Source organism: Dromaius novaehollandiae, chromosome 3 (genome assembly GCF_036370855.1).
Source record: "Dromaius novaehollandiae isolate bDroNov1 chromosome 3, bDroNov1.hap1, whole genome shotgun sequence".
In the NCBI taxonomy this organism is placed as follows: Eukaryota; Metazoa; Chordata; class Aves; order Casuariiformes; family Dromaiidae; genus Dromaius; species Dromaius novaehollandiae.
In genome coordinates, this window is record NC_088100.1 from 86,963,735 (window position 1) to 86,981,740 (window position 18,006).

At 40.0% G+C, this 18,006-nt stretch overlaps 1 protein-coding gene across 1 annotated transcript in view; it reads right to left on the minus strand.

Moving 5' to 3' along the window:
• Window positions 1-1,922: 1,922 nt before the first annotated feature.
• The window catches only part of OPN3 (opsin 3), a 57,108-nt gene continuing 41,024 nt past the window's right edge, over window positions 1,923-18,006 (minus strand). Inside the window, exon 4 of the mRNA XM_026102653.2 lies at window positions 1,923-5,213. Within this exon, the coding sequence (XP_025958438.1) occupies window positions 5,082-5,213 (132 nt within the window). The 3' untranslated portion in view covers window positions 1,923-5,081. The remainder of the gene's footprint in view (window positions 5,214-18,006) is intronic.

Below are 18,006 nucleotides of genomic sequence, written 5' to 3' on the forward strand. Positions count from 1 at the left end.
ACTCTCTGTTGCCATCCCTGTCTTGATGAACTCTTCTGAAGGGCTTGTCTCTCTCACCCTGTTTCTTTTATTGTCCCCCTCTTTCCACCTATTGTTCTTCCTGCTGGTGATGGCAGTCATCCACAGCATCCCACGAGATTCAGCATGGTGACACCTAAGATGACCCTGTTCATCAACCTGTGCTGTGATGAGGCCAAAAGCTTCACTAGAGGAGGAAGCCCAGCGGCTGCATCAGGAGGTTGAGGTTCACGACTGTCCATGTGTGGGGGAGGGGTGGCATGCCCAGGAGGACTTGTGGCAGGGTAGAGGGGGCCCGTGGTATATTACTTTCCTCTGCATTAGAGGAGGGAAGGGACAGCATGGTGCAGTTGAGAAATCAAAGATGTATGGGATAGTTTCCTTTCAGAGATCTTCTATCACATGCAAAGTTTAGTAATGCAGTGCAGGGGAACAAGACTAGATCTAGTCTGCAGTAAATCCCCCAAATGTGTATACTGTAGTTGCAGGGGCCTCAGCACCAACTGTTTCAATCTACTTATCTGCTCATATTACCATTCACTAATTGTGGCATAGCCTGAAGTGGCTGAAAACGTTTTCACTTTTAAAAAAAGCTATGGGTATATTTTTGATTAACTTGAACAAAAATGTATGTGAACATTTCGGCATTTGAAACAGGCTTTCCAAGCCCTCTGGAAATCAATGCAAGTACAGAAGGGTAACTAAGGGCAGAATTTGGCAAATACATTGGAGCTTTTATAGGTTGTCTTTGATGTGCCTCAGAGTGAAGGAGAACTTCCTTTTTCCCAGTAGCCAGGAGCACAGTATTTCAAGTCCAGACCAAAGGCAATAGTGTCAAGGAAACTACACTGTTACTTTTTGACTACTTTGTATTTCTAGATGAAAATCTATCACTGTAAGAATGGACCCTAAAGTAACTAAGCAGAAAATAAGACAGGCTCTCTGCAATTTCATCCATCATAAAAGAGAAAAAAAGAAAACCAAAAGTAGACACAGCCTACTGTTCCTCTCTCCTTCTTCAAACAAAACGTTTCCTGAGGGTTCTTCTCCAGTTATGAATTAAGTCTTCCTGTTTGGCCATTTGATATAAGAAAAAATTAAGCAAGAAAAAAAAGAAAAAACAACAAATACAGAAACGTGAACAACCTTCTTAATCTTATTTTTCTGGAGTTAAAAAAAAAAAAAAAAACACTGATCCAAACTGATTCTGAAAATCTCAGCAGCTAACTTCACTTTCCCATATTTGGCTAGAGAAAAAACTTGTCTTCAGTTCTTTGCAGATCTACCTCGTATTCACATCTTGAGGAAGTTTCAGGACTTCCCTTTTGGGTGCCCTACTTAGAATCCATAGAAACAATAAATTGTCTCTCAGAGGGACTGAGAACTAAGCAAGTTTTTATTAGTTACTAACTCACCTCTAATGTTCTTGCCACAGTATGCTAGCCATGCTGGTGTGCGCATGTTGTCTATTAGTCACGTTATGACAAAGCCTAACAAGACGTAGAGGCTCCCATCTGAAACAGCACACTTACTTATTTTATCTTTATTCTCATAGTAAGTGTGATTACAAGTATTACAATTACAGCTCCATGGAATACAGAGGAGCAAACCTATGACATGGCAAACCCAATACTTGTGTTTTTTTACTCAGCAGCCATTTTCAAAGTGAAATGTCAGGCAAATACACCTGAGGAAGAGTTTTATCCTTTCCTCTTTTTCACTTTATTTCACCTACTACAATGTATCCTTAGTCATCCTAAAAAGTCCTTTGTATTTTCATTTTTGTTGTGTTCCTCATTATTTACTATTCACTAGTATTTTTTTTTCTTTTGGTCTATTTATAAATTTAATCAAACACACATAAATAGTTACTGTAGATAACGCATCTGAACTTTATTAAAATTCTGCAGGAAATTATAATAATATTGTGGTGCACAAGAGTGGAAAGACATTCACTATTCTATATTTCTAACATTGCTTTTCTGAAAACACACTTATCCAAAAGTACATCTTAAAATACCATATCCAATTATTATATATGGTTTTATTTCACATGGATAATTAGTCTGTCTACATCTTTAAATTCTACCTTGTACTCAGGCTAAGCCCAGCATCTAAATTAACTGTCTTTATGCGTCTCAAATGTAATCTTTTAATTCTCCTTCCTTTACTGTGAAATTTCAATACCACCTACAGAATTTTATCCAAGTGTTATTCATTCCACTAAATTATGTCTAAAATGTGTAATAGTTGTTGAAAATTTTTATTAGGAAATCTAAATTTCCAGCTTTTATAGAGTTATCTATATTTGTTTTAATAAATATAACTACTTTTTTGACCTTACAAAGCCATTGAATATACTGCATTTAAACTTCATCTAAACTACATCTAAACTGCATCTAAATACACTTCTCTGTGTACTTACCATACACTCACTTGGCGAAAGCTCATGTTCTAGCCAGTGGATATTCTGTAGAAAGTAGTCATAACATTAAACATTGTGTTATGATGGCCAGGCACAAGTGAAGAGTACAAGGTCATAGCATGGGAGGGAGAGTACTTGTTGGAGTGGTGGAACAGCTGTGGCCACTTATTTCCCAGTATTGTGGCCTCTGTGAGTGTTGCCAGCAGGTCCTGTAAGTACATTTATACTTGTAAAACGTCATTCCCCAGTGGCCCTACTCTCCTTAAGGGGTCTGTCTGGCCAGGGGGAGATGCTTTGAGATGCTCCGTCCTGTTGGATCCAGTTCCACTCACCTCAATGGTTTTGGAGTGTGTATTAAAGACTATCTTACCATATGTTTCACCTGTGACATTAGGGTCCTGGCTACCAAGCAAAATGCTTGTTCTGCAGTTAAAATTGCTTAAAGGATGCCTACAGGAGACAATTGCCCAGTTCAGAAGTCTGTCTGAAGTGTTGTCCAGGCAAGGATGCATGACTCTCTCTGCTCAGAGGGAGCAATGTAGTATGGCCACAGTCTGGGCTGACACCAGTGTGATCCCAGTAGTCCTGTCTGCAGATGGGAAGGCAGTGCCAATCTGAATCAGGTAAAGAGACATGAAAATGCAGTCATCACGTGTATGTGCAATTTAGGCTCTGTTAATGACCTTGACAGGGCTACAAAGGCTCAGTGGGCTGACAGCAATATCTGTAATTCCTTGGGGTGCAGACAGGGAGGTGAGAGCACCAAACAGCAGTGCATAAACCTATCTGTTGGCCTTGAACAGTTGAAAAGCTATGTCAAATAAGTCCAGAGCTGAGCTCAATCATGTATTTGATGTTCACTATATAAAACGATATTTACTTCTTCATTTTCCACATATGGGAAAGCAGGAGGTAGCAGAAAGCTAACTGCAACAAATTAAATCTCCTGTTCACTCTGAGGCTGAAACTCAAGCAGACAAGGCAAGCAATAGATGATGTAACTGCAACATTTTTCCATCTGGAAAAATAGATAGCGTTGGTGTCTGTTCAGGCAAAGGTGAAGCTGTTGGCTCAATTAAGACCTGCAAAATCATGAAACTTACAATGCTGAGCATCACTGCCAGCTATTTTAACTGCACAAGCAGACTAGAGAAGTGGAAGCTATTTTTAACGGAGTCCAGTACAAACAGCATGATTCTGACCACAGTGACTCATGCAGCCCTGGAGGTTTCTCACCTGCAGCCCAGGAGTTCAGGAGAACTCCTAAACTTACTCAAACATGTACCAACATGAGGATCCATTTCAGCTCTAAACATAGAGGAAACCAATGTCTGACCTTCAAATATTGACCGTTTACAAGGTGATGAGATAATACTGTCTCTGTATTCAGTGGAAATAGCAGGAGTAAGACTGCTGTGTGACTAACTGTCTTTTCTGCCTCTGTTCAATTAAAATCTCACTGGCAATACTTTTATTACTAGATTTTTTCATTTTATGTAACTTCTCAGGGTATTAAAGTATTCAAGTAAATATTAGAAAATAATGCTGAAGCATAACTTTTAGTAAACAGGACAGGTTCAATGTTCAAATTTATCGAGTTAGACAGTGAGATGACAATCTTTTACAGCAATTAAATATATGGTTAAGAGTGGCTGTAAATTAGTAGCCATTCATCTTTATTCTTCAGTACACTGTGCAATCATCTGTATAAAATTAGAAGACTTGTCTTTCAGAGAGATCCAACCATTTGATTTACTTAATGAAATGGTGCAGAAGAGACATAATTTAAAATGTTTCACCATGATTTTTGTTTCAGTCAAGGAAAAAAAGCATTATTTTTGGAGTATATAATATTTATTTCATGTATATATATTGCTTGGTTGGGTCTGGCAAGAAAAGATCTCTATAAATCAACAATAAAAGAGTGACATTTAGAAACTGCAAATCTGAAGGAAAAATATGTTGCTGTTCTATTAAGGAGCTATGCTAGCTGCCAACTCCTGCAAAATCTGGAAGATTGCCGCTCCACACACTTTAGTGTCATGCAAGCATTGAAACAATTTATATTGCTGTTAAAAAGATCACTGAAAGTGTCTCTTCTGTCCATCTTGTGTAGAAGACCACTAAGACCCTTAGGTAACAAATGAGAATACACTAATCCCTTGAGAACTTTTAGGAAATGCAGAACAAGTTATCAAAGATGAAAACTGAAAGAAATGAACAAATTGGGTAGGTGAAAGGCACCCAAAGAAACTAGGAAGTCCAGTCCTGAACCAAATGGCAAAATTTCCTGAACAAATAGGTCGGTCAAGCCAAGATGAATGCCCCTGCTTTCATCTGTCACTGGAATAATTTCACTTTTCATTCATTGTGCTGTACATTCCAACTAGAAAAAACAATTGTGGCCTTGTCGTGAGGTAGTAATATTCTTATTATGAGCAATGCTTGTATTCTCTGAGCATTTCGTAAATATATGGTTTCTATTTATCATATTGGGCAACTCTTTTATGTACCATACACAGAAAAACTCAAACTCACAATTAAATAGACAGCTATGTAAAGTGAAAATAATCTACAACTCTCTATCACTGCCCTCACCCTCCGATTTTCTATTCCCCAGGGTGCTTGAGACAATGACTCAGAGCCAAATATTCCTTTCGGCTTTGCTGCCGATCAGACTGTTCCTGTCTAAGGAATCCAAACTTGACAGCTGCTTTTGGTGCCATCCCTTCATTTGCTCTCTTGGCAATCTGGTCTGCTTTGTAATATCCTGTAGAAGAAAGAAGGAAACAAGAAATTACTCATGACTGTGGGCTAGAAAAGAGATAGCAGGTGCAAAGTGCTTTTGCATGATCAATCTAGTAGATGCTACTGTTAACAGATTTCACCTGATTCAAGGTCCATTTGGGTCAGGTTTGCTACCAGCCAGTCTTGTGAAACTCTTCATGAGACAGTAAAGATGCAGAGATGTGATTCTGAACAGAAGGGAGTCCTTTCTTTCTTGACTGTGAGCTGTTCTTATTACCTCCCTTAGTCCTTATGTTGCTGAAGTTTGTTTTAAAAAATAATTTGCACAGTTACTTTCAAACCTGCCTTGACATTACACAGACCTCTTGTTCACTGTGTTTTTTTTTCTCACAAGCATCGGTCAGATTGTGACAATTCTGTTTCATGACAAATGTAAAGGTTTTGATGCTAGTGTGAAACCAAAAGATCTGCTTGGAGAGATGTCTGGAATATTTGGGGAAGTGAAAGGAGAAAGGCAGACAAGACAGTGAGCATGACCGTTAGTGCTATCTGAAGAAATTCATTAGCCTTGAAAGCAGACAAGTCTCTTGGATATCAGATTCAGAATTCAGAGGAAAAAATTAACAGAGCTCTCTTGTATATGGAAGGGGAGAAAGGAACATGCCTGCTCTCATCATGGGACATTGATTTACTGCCTCCTCCCAGTCCTAGCCTCATCTTAACCATGCTAACCCATATCCCTATCACTCTCCTGCTCTCCCCGGAGTAACCTTCTCCCCAGAAAGTTTTGTTGAAAAACTCCTTGTCTTTTCTAGTTGTTCTGATGTAATTTCTTCCATGCCATATTCTGATCTGGCATTTGCAGTGGTGTTACCAGATCATTTCTTTGTCAACAGGGGAGCATAAACATAGTCTTATAAAATCTAAGCATAACATTATATTGGTTATTTTTAGCTCTGCTATATACGAAAAGCATGAAGGAGCCCATGCTGTCACTTCTGTGAAATTCGTGCATGGTCACCAGTTTAACAACATTATTTTTACCTACCCAGGGAATCACATAATGAAATCATTTTTCTTCCCTCACTTTCTGTTATTTAGAGGAGATAGCTATGTACTCAACAAATTTATAAACAGGGGAGAGGAAAGGCAGAAAGAGTGGGGAAGGGTGTGCGCTAAAGAGTGTAGCCTCATAGACACTGTTCTATATGAAACTTCTGCTTCCTGTCATATGATACAGGAGTGTTCCTGCAGCTGTCCAGGTGCCCTACCTCTCCAGCACTGGCAGGATTCAGATCTGTCCAGATGAAGTTCATTTTTAAAGTAACCATGCCTGATTTTCACTTAAACGGAGGTCATATGTCACTGTTCACTCTGGTACTCTGGCAATATAAAAGGCCCCTGAAGTGTGTGTGAATGTAAGTGACACTCTTTAAGGCCCCTTTATGCTATGCAAAAGTACTTACATGTAAATTAGAATCAGATGTAACTGTTTTCAAACAGATATAATATAACTTGCAGTAATGGAAAGTAGAAACTCATTCCATTGATTTTTATTGCCTGGGTTCAGAGTAGTGGAAAAATACATGATGAAAGTGAGGGTTTTATGTTTCTTCAATGCTTAATAATTTACAGAAGGATGTGCTTAGTGCAATTCAAGGAAGCTTCTTAATGATAATAATTCAAGCTACCTATCTTTGTGTCTTCCAGGCTATTGTTCTATTAATATGAGGTCGGCACCCTAGCAAGACTCTTTGCTGTAGGCACAAATTCTGTTCAAAATAAAAGTACCTCCCTTCTAGGATGTGAAGATTAAGTCAAACAATGCTGTAAAGGAACAGTCTGGCCCCTGACCTGCATAGTCTCTGTCACATGGATTCAGGATTCCCTTTTCATCCTTCCTAGTAGCACTTCCTTGGGGATTCCCAAGATAACAGGTCATTAACACAAGCTGCCCATTCCTATTGCTAAGGAACAACTCCCCAGCAGTGTGTACTCAGTATTTTTCACCTGGTTGGGATATCCAGCAACAGGGTATTACCACCTGTTTGGCATTTACAAGAGGGTTTGCCTGCATGCTACCTCTGGCAATATTTCTGTGGAAGCCTCTGGTGCAGTGCTGCTCTCCACCTAGGAGAGTCTGTCTTCAGTCTAGTTCCTCAGGCCCCATTGATTTATTACTCTATATTTTAGGAATGCCTCTTACAACAGATCCTCTTCTCAGAACCCAGCCATTGTCTTTCATGCATTCTTGCTACAAAACTTCCTACTGTGGTGTATGGACAATTGTTGTTGCTGTGTTCCTCTTGCGTGTGTTCTTCCTTGAAGTTTCTTTCCACTGAGATATTTTGTGAAAATTGTCTGGGTTATTAATCTGACTCTATTCCAGTTCAGTGATATACTTTCCCAGAAAGAAATATACTTTTCTAAAATGACTCTCTCAGAGATTTGTTTTTGTCCATGTCAAGTAGCCCTGGGTAGCATTTATGTTTTCCCCAGGTGGAAGACAACTAACTGCTATCAGCTTTCTGTTCTAGCTGTTTTACTTTGGTTCAGACGGATTCTACCTTTGCTCCCTATAGGTTCACTTTTGTATTTCCTCTTTCAGTATACTGATCTTCATAGCCTTGAGCATGGAAATTAAATTCCAGATAAAAATAACCTACCGGGTTCCCTCTGAAGCCTTTTCACAGTAATCTGAAAACTCAATTTCTGCAGACTTTCTTCTAAAACTGCTCTGTATCTTTGCCAAATTAGCTTGCTTTGCAGTGTCTTTATAGGCTTTATCTGTCACTAAGTCCTCTGCTTATCTGATTCAGCAGCTCTGACCTCAAAATGCTGTACTTGACTTCAGATCCATAAGCTCTATGCACAAGGTAAACAGTCAAACGTGCAGCACCTTCCCCAATAAATTAGGTATCCTCAACGCTGTACCAAGTGGTAATCATTTTACATCTACACAATTAAACTGAATGTTTTTTCACTCACTCTGTGTCCTTGATGGAACTAGGTCTGAGCTGAACATTTGGAAGCAGTGTGGTCATTTAGGAGATTTAAAATCCCATTTCCAAAGTAAACCATAAATCTTACCAAATCCTGACTTGTTAAGTTGTTTTTGAGAATTGGCTTGAAGTCTCCCAAGCCAGCTGCTGGGCAACCCCATTGGATCCCAGTGTGCATTGCTGTCTAGAGATCCCAAGCTATTTCAGACACCGGAAAAAATAAAGCTTTTATACTGTGGTATTCCATCTCAGCTAATTTAGAAGGCCAGATGTAGGTGGGCCACCATACATATGGCTTAACTACATCCAGTCTTTGTACCAGTTTGGGTATTTCTACACTGTACTGCTGTAAGGAAACACTTCTGATTACACTATTCTGGAAAGCTCGCTCTTGATCTTCATCTCTCAAGTTAGAAGCTACAGCTTTTCATTTTTTAACTTCCTGTGGCACACTGATGAATTTGGATGCCTGTTCCCACCCTGTGCTAGACCCCGTGCCAAAGCCCTTCAGTCTGCTCCTGTCTTTACTCTCTCTCTGCTATATTGCTTTCTCTGAAAAAAAAATCTGTAGTTCTATCTTATAATGGAAAAACAGAGGGGTTTAGCAGTCTCAGATTGCTTGTGTTATCATCTGTGGCAGTGTACTTTCTTGAAATAGCACGTTTGTCTCACTGAACAGCATTTTGGAAAATAAACAGCCTTTCTGGGCCAAGAGAACTAGAGATTTCTAACCATGTGAAAAGCAGCTTTCCTTTTCTCTATTGGACCTTTGTAATTTCATTGGTCATATTAGAAATTCCTTAATTGTTGAAATATATATTTACTTCAGGAGATTCATGAGATCACTGCCTTTTTATTTACACCCTAGAATGGTTTCCAGGGTATTTTGTTACATAGTAAAACAATGCTTTTGTGTGTCTGGCTCCCAGTTTTTAGCCAGGACATCTTGAGGGCTGTATTCTACTGAATGAGAATGACAGGTATCTAGTAGAACTATCTGATTAATTCATGATTCTCTTTGAATGAGTAATTTTTGTTGATTGATACCCATTGGTACCCATTGGCATCCAGTGAGACTTAGGTAGTAGCCTCTTTTTTTTACTGTATTTGTCATGAACATTTTAATTTGGCTACTTTTCCAGTCATGGAAAGAAAATTGTATATAGGAAGGTACATGCAAACTTTCTTTCTAGTTCACCTTGGAAGGAAACAAATTCTTCTTCCTGCCACTGATCTGTTTTTAATAATTCTGCACTGTTTTCCACTTAAATGATTGCAGTGAGTTCAGGGCAGTACACCTAATCCAAAACCAAATATTATTTTGTCTACTAATAAATCTACTCACATGTCTCCTCACAGAATAAGGTTAGCTTGCTCCCACTGATCCTAGTTATTTTATTTTGCTGATCCTTCCACCTATTAGCTGCTGAATATTCTGCATGGCATTTTGATTCCCTGACACTGAATTACAAAAAAAGAGGGCAGAGAGGATTAAGGGAGGAGGAGACAGATTTTCAACTGTATCAGATAGACGTTCTCATAGAGAACAGTAAGTATCCCTCCTGATCCTAGTGCTGGTTTTTTTGGTTTTTTTTTTTTCTTTTTTTTATGCCGGCTGGTTTGGGAATCCAGAACAGTTGAATTTAGAGAGCAGTCTGAGGGGGTTTCTGAACTACACTGGCTTACTACTTTGGTCCCACAAGGCACTTCTGTCAGCCCAAGAACTGGGAGAGCAGGGGCTCTGTACCTGAGCTCCAAGGCACCATAAATAATATGCTAAGTGAAGGAGAAGAAAACCGGCTATATCAGCTCTACACAGGCTGGGTGCTGCCCTTTCCTGGAGGAATCACTGACAGGGAAGGCCCAGCAGCTCTTCAATCTCTGCACAAGCAACATCCTAGAGGTTTGCACCAAGAACCTGACATCACATTAGCTCTTGGACTCAGGGATGCTCGTGCTTCATTTTTTCCTCATGCTGGCTATTTCCAAATTTCCTTCCTCTGGGATCAGAATTTAAAGTAAACACATATATACATAAATTGAAAGGGTTATTGAACAAGATGCAAGAATGGAAAATCAACAACAGTGCGTTCCTCAACCCTCTTCTTAAGCTTTCCCTTCCCCCTTACTCCGAGGCGCTCCTCTGCCCTGCTAGATACATCCAGAGAGTAGTGGCAGCTAGCCAGAAGGGCAGCTGGGGGGCAAGCACCTGTGAATACACTGCACAAATACAGGCTTACTACAACTGTGTAATTTTAAACAGACGCTGATGGGCAGAAATCTTAATATAGAAGAATTTATTCAGTTTCATCCTCTTCTCACCCCCTGTAAAACCATAAACTGTAGCTGATTATGTAGCAGAAAAAGCAAGAAACAGAAGGACTACACTCCAAAGAGAAATACTGAAAAATTGCATATTTTAGTTTTCAAGATTATACAAAATAAAGGGCATGGTTACTCTCAGATCTAGCCTCGGCATGTTTGATATTTTTCCTAGTGATATAGTGGTATTTAACACAGTCCAAATTATGAAGAGGTCTGCAGGCAGAAATCATAGGGCAGATGAAAACACAATCTAGAACACCTTGGCATTTTAAAAATACATATTGCAGTATGTCAATAGGTATTTTTATCCCCACCCCATCATGAAGAGAAGACTTCCTGTTTCTCTGCATGACATCTCTAGGAGCTAGCTTTTGTCTGTGAAAGAATTCACTTCTCCGTCAGGTGAAGGACATTGCTGAAAGAAACCAGTGGACCCTGAACAATACTCACTGTCTAACTTCCTATTCAGAAACATTTTTACCTCTTTGATGTTTGTCCACGTTTCTAATTTGAACTAGAATAAAGGTAATTGGACAAGAAAAGCTAGTCGGCATTCAAGCTACATGTTCATGCCAGCAAAGCGGTGCCTGGAAAAGGTTTTCTTGATGAACTATTGTTCATGAGCCAAAATGATGAGTACGATGGTGTGTTTGATACAATACAAGCTTGGTAAACAGTACCCTAGCTCAGTTGTATGGAAGAACAAGCAGATACCTAACAAACAAGCAAAACTGTGATCTACGTGGTTTTATAATGCAATGTAATTCATTAGTCCATCAGCTGTAGTTTAATATTGCTCTATAATACCTTTAGCCTAACCAGTGAATAGGTGGCTCGCACCTCCAAAAGGCTGGACCTACAGCTCTCTTCAAGCTTCTGCTCATACTGATGGTGTTCACCCTGTAATCTGTAGAGTACACAGTTTGTTTTTCTGTACTGTAAATTAGCCTTGGAGATCTTCAGCATGAATCACAAGTAGAGAAGCAGTTAGTAGCTAGCAAAAGAAGTTAACCCCTTTGTGATCTAACCTGTTTCTGAACATGGTGAAACTAATCACTGGTCACGTACTGGCATGAGTCCCCTATCCAAATAAATACATTGCATGGGTGGGGGAAGCGGAGAAGGAGAAAGGGGGCAATGAGAAAATGTTTGTAACAAAGGCCAATTTAGAAGTAATTTATTATTTAGTTCACTCATGGTATGTCTTGTTTTTGAAGTAGACGCACGCTGTACACTCAGACTAACAGGCACCTGCCTCAGGCTTTTACCTACGTGGGCGTTCAGCTCTGTCACCTCCATCAAAAGACTTTCTCATTAGTTTTTTGATCCCCTGTTGGCTTAGATTCTGACCACGCAGCTGTCAGTGAGGGAAACGCAGACATCTCCTAAGAGCTTTTAGGAGTTTAATGCATTTTTAATCTAAAGAATGCGTATGTTATCAGAAGCAGTGATTAGCATTTTCAGGTTTCAAAGCATCAGTTCTGATATAAAATACCTAACACAGTACAGTGACTACACAGATACAGCTCCTTAACTAAGGGTCATGTTCTACACCATCAGTTTCCCTTTGCTCTGTGTGTGTATACACGTGTTTCTCCTTTCTTTCTGCAGATCTGCACACACTCATAGGCACATACTCAGTACTATTTACCATGTCCTCTGAAACTGGGCAATATCAAAACCTACGGAAATTTTTAATAGTATGGTTATCCAGATCAGCATGCATTAGAGTATTTTGCAAACTGTTCTGAACTCTTCGCATGAAAATATTCCATGAGAGGGCTATTGTCACTACTATTGCTAAGTAAACTGAAGATTTGATAAATGATATTCAGGCTATATGTGCCACTAGAAGGCATTTATACATTATGTGGCTTCACAATTAATACACTTTTGGCACAATGTGGCTACAATATGCAGCTGATGGCAATAAAGCAAAAATCAAAGATTTCTGCAAAACTGGACATTTTCATCTCCTGTTGGGAATACTGTTATGCCTCTTCAATATGCTAATCTGACTCACACAAAGTTAGTCTTGCCAAAGGCTTTTAACAGCTTTTTTAGTCATTTAGAAATGTGCTTTGTTAGTTCTGCTTAAGATATGCAAAAGCAATCTATATATATTTTTAAAGATTTTACTTGAGAGGTATTTGTTGTTGGTTTTTTTTAACCAAGTTGATCAAACTGAAATAGTATTAGAAGTATGGCCTACCAATCAAATAGATGTTTGGGACAAAATGTTGCTTATCCTTTTGTATCCCTTTACTGTTCAAATGGTCCTAGTCTGTGTTATTTTCTATCTGTTATTTTCTAATTCTGCCCATCTGCACCATTTTTTTCCCTTAAAAATCACATTGCTTCAGTTTTTTCTCATTGTCCTCCTTTGTCTGGATATTCTTCTCTCATCAACCATTTTGTTCTATTCTTTTCCCTTCTCCTTTTTCTGTAGCTTGTTCTCCCTTTCCCCACACCTATTTTCTGGAATCAAGACATATATTCCCTACACAGAACCAGAATTATTCATGAGGTGGGAGAAAAGGGTTTCACATGAAAAGGAAGTGGGAAAAGTGGAGAACTGCTCTTATTTTCTCTTTCCATTTCTCTTCCAATTTCTACTCAAAAAATGGTGCCAGAAGAACCCCAGGAACAGATCAGTCTATTCTAAAAAAGGTTTGCCAGTCAACCTGTACAATCATTTATTAGTTGTCAAAATGGGAAGTGCAGCCTTCTGAGGATTTGATTGAAGTCTTCCAGCAATGACCTAGAACTGAAGGAAGTCTGATCCTTCTTCTCCTCTGCCACAAACAAGATCATTACAGAGTTTGCTAAAGTTTTTTGCTAAAATTTTTTAATTTATTTTTCTCCCATCCTCTGATTCTCTAGCTTTCACACTGGCCCTTTTCTCTGACCCCTGCTTCTCTCCTTTTATCTTTATCCTGCAACCAAATTTGCCTTCAAGGCTCTTTCATTCCTCAGTGCTTACTGAAGCAAATTCCTTTTTCCCCCTATTGCCCACTGAAAGTCACTTCTGTGACTGAAAGTCACACAGCTAAGGAAGATATTCAGACAGTGCAACTGTATCTCTATACAGGCTTGACATGACTGGTGCTCACCACAGTAAGTGTGGTCTTCTTCCAGGGACAGTAAGGAAAGGCCACAAAAGCCCACTCAAGCTCAATCTGGTAAAAAGAGTAGTGAGGATATGACGTCTGAGACCAGAGCAGGCTTCTGTAATGCATCCTAAAGATTAGGATACCACATTTTCACTGCGGTTAATAGCTTGGGCTATTCCAGATGACAATGCTGTAGATATAAATCCTGGTGGATGTCCTTTTTATGCATAGGTTCGCAATAAGAAACACCTGCTAAGCAACAGACTTCTTAACGGCTCTATTTGACTAGTCTTTCTGTAGCAAGTCTTACAGCTGTCCTGTCTCCAGGATGCAAAAAACATGGCCACAGCCTTTGTAAAACCAGTAAGAAAGTTAGGGATTACATGCCTGAGTTTAAAAAGGGAAACTTGTAATATTAGCTACCAAAGGCATCTAACCCATTGAGGAAAGCATTCAGCACACCAACTATGATAGTTAACAGAGTTCCTGGTACTGCTATATTTTAAAGGCAACTTTTGCGGTTGCATATTGCTTTTGTATTTCCTGTGAATTTCAGTTCAATGTGCATTACTGCACAGATTACTTCTATATGGCAACCTTCGTCAAAAGCAAGCAGAACCACCAGCTTGTACATATGCCACTCTCTTACTTGGCATTACAAGTGTTTTTAATTTTACAGTGGTTATTTAGCACATCAGGGATTATAAAATGGTTTTTGAATCAGAGTATTGCTATGACAAAAGTGTTCTGTTTCTGAAGTTCAAGTCGACTTTTCTTGATGTAATTACAAAGAGGGACTGGGATCCTAAATTAGACACACAGTGCCTGAGAGTCTTAGCATTTTAGTATAAACAAGAGCATTTATTTTGGGCTACAGGACTGTACACCAGTTTATGGTGCCATCATTGATGTACATAGAGAGGTACATTTACTTTAATTCAAAGTCCTCCTCAGAAAAGTTTGGCTCGATGTCTGTTGTTTCTCAGTAACTGTGCCCGTGTGTCAAACACCTATGGCTTTAGAGATGGCTTATCTTAAACAGAAGGAATCAGTTACACTATGCAAATTGCATACCAGTTATACCTCATATATATACATTTTTCCTGTTAAAAGGATAATAGGCACTTCAGCCCTCTTTGTTTATTCACTAGCAATCAGCAAAGCCCTTGAAATCTGATTGAAGCAGACCTGGGAAGACACAGAGGAACGGAGTTTTTCATGGGAATCTGTCCTCAACCAACTCTCACTATGGATGCAAAGGAAAAGGAGAGAGTGTACCCCAAAGTGCAGAGTTATCCTGTGTTTCCCTGTGGCCAAATTGGAGTAAGCACCCAGCTGCTGGCTCAGGACCCCTCACTGGTCTACGTGTTGGAGCCTCTCCAGCATCTAAAAAGAAGCTGCACCGGGTGCACAGGGAAAGACACATCTGTCACTAAAATGACCATGTCTATATGGCTTGGGAGGGTACAATGCGAGCTGTGGGGGCAAGTGGTGCAGGAGCAGGAATGCTCTGAGCATAGGCTTGAAAATCAAGCTTTCCAGCACTAGCTTGGGCACAGATTTTCTCTCTGGCTTTAGGCAAGCAAGCTGACCTTGCTGGCTCAGTATCTGTGCTGCTCTCCTTCCCAGATGATAATGAGAATTAGCTCTTTGTATAGCACTTCAGACATTTGAAGTGCCCCATAAGCACTATGCACTGAATTCCTGGTTATATCAAGGCCCCCTTTTAATGCTTCAAGGCCCATTTATGCAGCCAGTGATGTAAAGGCCCTTCAGCTAAGTGACAGTTGGTGTCTATATATCTGGGATACCCCGTTGTATCACTGATACCTGTTATTTGATAACTGTTATCATCAGGGATTCAGCTTTCTTCTAACACAAGGGTCCCTCAGCTTCTCTGGTGTTGGTGTGGCCCAATTACTGAGTGTGTTCTTTTCTCACTGACATTTTTTCTGTGAGAAATACAATAACACAATCCATTTCAAAGCCAAAACTTATTAAATGAAAATGGCTCAAGCTTCCAATCATGGACTTGAAAATGTTCAGCTCAGAGTGTCCATTTCCACCTCCTACTGTAAAAGCAGCATCATTTTTTTCCAGCGACTAGTTCTGCTACCATGGTTACAGCTTCACACAGAGTAGGGTCACCTTTCCTTTCAAGAAAAATCAATGAAAGATTTCATTTTCACTAGCTCCATTATTCCCAATATCTGTTACTTTTTAGACCAGTTTTTACTGCCTTAATGTTAAATTCTCAGAAATGAAAAAGTAGACATGATGTCAACAAACAGTGGGATGGAGACAAGGGAAGCAGCTGTCAGGTTGTTAAATAGATACATGTACAGATTTACTAAACAGCTCTGCATATTGATAAAACTTTCGAGCAGCATTTTCTGTTCTCTCCTTCCTTTCCCTTGCACTAGTAAGTTTGCAGCAATCATAGAGTTAAGCATTTCTAAGGGGAGGAGCTTTCCTAATAATTACACTGAAAGTTTTTGTGGTGCGTGAAACCTTTCAATTCTGTCACTGAAATCTACCTTTCATGTCCTCGACAGCTCTATGCCTCCCAACACACTCAATTACAGAAGACAAGCATGTGTAAGTCAAAAAGCTTCCTTTCTTCTTCTAGCTCTTCTTCCTGAAACTTATTTTCCTGACTCACCAAGATCACGCACAAAAGTGAAGACCATAGAACTAGTTTTTGTAGAATATGCCTCTGGTTCAGGGGAAAGAGGAAGGGAAAATGTGGAAGTGACTGAGCAGTCATGTTCTAAAACAAATCTGCAAATGTTCTTAAATTGAGGATGCCATTAATGACTTCTCATGTTCTTGAGGCTGTGCTAGCTTTCTTTCATCCAGGAATTCATTAATGAAGTGGGATCCTTTCACTACAGGTCTAAGGTAGATTTATGTTACCCCAGTCATGCAGAATGACTGGAGTTAAGACCTGACTGTTCACCTGACTGCACTTAGTGGCTCTATTCCCAAGATGAAATTTCTGAGTAAACCTTTGTATCATCAAGGCAGTCACCAGTCAATGCACAGATGCTGCAAAGAAGGTTGTTCCTCTGGGACAGGCTGCAAGGTATTGGACATTTTGGTAAAAGTGTCTGGTTTTAAGTATGTATTGGAGCTCGTGGAAGCTGCCAAACAGGCACTAACATGCTCTTTCTGCAACAGAGCAGAGTTAGCAGTTCCCTCATGTTATCAACACAGGGCTGGGTTGAGACCTAAGGTAACAGAGAGGATGGCAAAACTGCTTGGAGGCACTGAAATGTCTTGTGGCCCTGATGCCCATTTTGCCTCACCAAAGCCCTGAAAAGCCAGGCTTGCCACCAAGGGCAGGTACCACTTGCCACAAAAGGGTAATGTAGGACAGGAGCTACTGCAGAGGACAGGGATGGGGGGTGGAGGAGGAGAAAGAGAGGGAACCCAAAGCCCCCTGGTTGCTGCTGATCTTCCCAATCTCCTGGCAGTGGCGGAAAAAGCAAAGTGGTCTCTCCACACCTTTCCTCTGGCTCTAGATCCTAGCTCTGTCCCTTCTACTTCCTTCTCTTCCCATAACGTGAGCAATCAGGCCTCTGCCTACAATGCTTCAAGCTTAGTATTTGAAAATTTAGATTTAGCCATGCTGCTGAGCAGCACTGTGTTCCTCCTGTGCCAGGGAGGAAAGTTCAATCTGCAGGCCGCTTCAATTCATGACATCTCTGATGCAGCTGCCAGCAAAATGCTACTTGTGAAGGCTTTATAACATCTCTCCACTGACAGCTGACAACCCAGTCATCTGGGTTTAGTCGCCACGCATCTGCCTGATAGAAAAGAGTTGAGGGAATACCACTCTACCTCAGACTTAAGACATTAAAAAGTGAAAAAACAGTTTCTCAATACTATTACCCAGAATCAGACAACTTTTTTTCCCCACAGGATACTTTCACAGTTGGGAGCAGAGAAACAGGCTAACACTTCCAGTTGTTTCGTCACTAAAACTGAAGTGTACATTTCCTGCAACAAAATCCTGGCATCCTCATCAGTCTTTTGTAACTGAAGATGACCCTCACAACACACAATCCAGAGTGACGATAAATTGACTTTGACATGAAAAACAACACATAATACCCCCAGACTTGAATGATCAGATGTATTGATCTTCCAGGACACATTTTTTTAAATATAGGATTTGGCACTGGTGTGTGTTTAAAGACTGGCATCAGGTACAAGCTTGCCCAATTTTCACTTCTGCAAAGGCCATCCCTGTATTCCACTCAGAAGAACATATTCTCATGTATAACAAGCTGAACTCTCAGGAAGAGCTCAAAAGGGAAACCTGGCCTTAAAGACAAGATGTTTCATTTCAGCTTTTGCAGGTAGAAAGAGA